The sequence below is a fragment of the Egretta garzetta genome, unplaced genomic scaffold (assembly GCF_000687185.1).
Source record: "Egretta garzetta isolate BGI_Z169 unplaced genomic scaffold, ASM68718v1 scaffold912, whole genome shotgun sequence".
NCBI lineage: Eukaryota > Metazoa > Chordata > Aves > Pelecaniformes > Ardeidae > Egretta > Egretta garzetta.
Genome location: NW_009258882.1, coordinates 62,214 through 64,890, shown reverse-complemented (window position 1 = coordinate 64,890; position 2,677 = coordinate 62,214). Strand labels below are relative to the sequence as shown.

Sequence of the window (2,677 nt, the reverse complement as noted above, 5' to 3'; positions counted from 1 at the left end):
ACAGTAACGGGGTCGAGCGAAGCCGCTCGGCTGGGGCGGTTCGCCAGTTCTGCAAGTTACCTGGAAAACGCGAACACAGAACAGCGCGGTGCCGCGCAAGCGTGCTGCAGGCGTCACGGCGGGAGAGGGGCCGGCGAGGGGCCCGGGGCTGCGGTCACTCACCCGACACGGGCTTCAGAAGGGAAACACTGTATTGACAGACTTTACAAAAGTAATTACAAAACACGATCACGAACCAGCAGCTGACGATACACAGCGGAAGAGACGCCACTCACAGCCACCTCAGGGACAACACCAATTAGCTCCAAGAACTCGAGCAGTATTTACACAGACGTCTGAAAAACTCCGGTCAGTTATCTCATACATTTACGAGTTTTAGATCAACTGTGAAATATAGTGCCACACATTTCCTTGTAGTACAATAATAATAATAATAATAATAATTAATAATAATAATAATAATAATAATTATACTACTTCTAGATTAACTAAAAACCAAACAGCTCTTTACAGGGGTTAGGAGAAGTTGCTTTCACTCGTCTGACTTACCTGAGTGTGAGACCAAACCCAGTTAAAAAATACTAATAAAATCGCCTTCATTGACAGGAGTTCATGTGACGGACCAGCGGCGCCGTTCCCTTGGGCCAGAGGGAAACCACAGCCCGGCTGGTGCCAGTAACATCCTTCAAAAGAACAGAGACGCGTCCTCCTCGGGTGAGCCGCCCAACCGCGCCTCCACACGCTGCCCTTCCCGACTCCTCCTTGCTCCAATGTCCTCAGCCCCTTCTCCTGCCCGTCCTTCCCTCCTCCACCTACTTTTTCTCACCTTCCTCTTTGCCGCTCTCTCCTCTCCGCTTTTCTTGCCTTTGACCAATCCTGCGTCGTGCCCCTAACCGTGTCCCTGCCTCGCCTCTCCTTCCCTTCATCCCAGCCCTGGCCTCGCAGCACGGGGCTGCCGTTCGAGGCGCGGCAACGCGACGGGAGCGGGCGGCCAGTCGCCTGGGAATGGCACCTTCCTTCCCTCCCTCCCTCCCTCGCGCTTCCAGCCTGGCGGTGAAACGAGTGGAAAAAAGAAAGCGAAAGCTTGTCACTCCTGAATATGCACAAAGAAAGGTGGGGAAACACCTGCTAAATACGGACCCCAGAGAACCGCTCGGGATTGTTCTCTACGGGCAAAATCCAAACCCGCGTAGGGGACGACTGGTACAAGGCCTACGCCGCTATGGAAGTCCCACATAACCCCGCAGGGTCGAAGAGGTGCCTAGGCCGTCCCATCAGAGTTTTTAAGAGGAATTCCTTTGATGCTTCGACAAAGCGGGCTTTGTAGCATGACCACATGGATTAGCTGCGATACAAGTTCACCTCCCATCATGCTGCACGTCCCCCTGCTTCGGCCGTTACCGTAACCGCGAGCCCTTCTGCCCCGGCCGCCCACCGCAGCGCTACTGCTTAGTTTCTTTTTTCACGCAGAAATGGCCGGTTTGAGTCGCTGACTCCAGGTTGTGCTGCGAATCCTCCATGGGCCGGGGGTTGCGGGAGTGGATTTTCTGGTGACAATTCAGAGACTCTTTGTAGCGGAAGTGCTTCCCGCAGACGGGACACTGGTAGGGGGTCTCCCCGGTGTGGACCCGCCAGTGCTTGAGCAGGTGGTCCCGCCGGATGAAGCTCTTCCCGCACTCGGTGCACTGGTACGGCCTCTCCCCGGTGTGGATGCGCTGGTGGCGGATGGCTTTGGAGAGGTCTCGGAAGTCCTTCCCGCAGTAGGTGCACGTCAGCGGCCCGTCGCCCTTCCCCGTGTGGAGCTTCTGGTGCAAGATGAGGCTCACCTCCAGGCTGAAGCTCTCCTTGCACTGGGAGCAGGTGTAGGGTCTCTCCACCATGTTGTTCACCTGGTGCCTGACAAAGCCGTACTTGAAGCCAGAGCTCTTCTCCCCGTCGGGGCGCTTGGACGGCTTGGAGCGGGAGGGCCCCTGGGCTTTCGTAGGCGTGGTTTTGGATTTCTGCCTGAAGCTCTCTCCGTGCTCCAGGGAAGTGCAGGCTTCCTCGCTGGCGTGCGCTTTCTGGTGGGTGGCAAAGAGCTGCTTGTCCAGGAAGCTCTCCCCACACTCGCAGCAGATGTACGGCCCCTCTTCGGCCGCCACATCCTCAGGAACGTCCTTCTTGGCCAAGTCCCTCCCGCGGCGAGCGGAGCGCCTCAGCCCGTTGCCCGCTGAGCTTCTCTGCTGCGAGGTCGATCCGCTACGGCTCTTGCTGCTTGACTTCATCTCTTCCTCCGGGCTTGAGAAAACCTCTTCCCACTTTCCTGCCAACGAGCTAGGAAGCTCAAGGCTTTCGGGACCTTCCTCATCACACTGCTGTTCATCTGGCAGAGCAGAGACAGTCATGTCACTTCTTTGAGATAACAACTGCCTCGTTACTTAGACCGCAGTGCTCTCGGGGCAGAGGTGGTCTGTGCTTTGCACACTCAGGACAGTCCCTGGCACTACGGGGTCGTGCAAGTCCCATCTGGGAGCCACCTAAGCTGGCAGTGCTAAGTACTGGGGTACAAACAAAGCCAAAGTATTTTAACTTAGAATCACAGAATGGTTTGGGTGGGCAAAGCCCTTGAAGCTCCCCCAGCCCAACCGTTCCCCTACCCCTGCCATCCCACCCCCAAACCCTGGCCCTCAGCACCGCC

At 56.6% G+C, this 2,677-nt stretch overlaps 1 protein-coding gene across 2 annotated transcripts in view; it reads right to left on the bottom strand.

Annotated features, from left to right (window-relative positions):
* Positions 1-6: 6 nt before the first annotated feature.
* LOC104121805 (zinc finger protein 282-like) overlaps positions 7-2,677 on the bottom strand; it is a 27,721-nt gene continuing 25,050 nt past the window's right edge. For both annotated transcript variants that reach the window (XM_035889479.1, XM_035889478.1), the window contains exon 6: positions 7-2,362. In XM_035889479.1, coding sequence (XP_035745372.1) covers positions 1,443-2,362 — 920 coding nt within the window. In that variant the 3' untranslated portion in view covers positions 7-1,442. The remainder of the gene's footprint in view (positions 2,363-2,677) is intronic.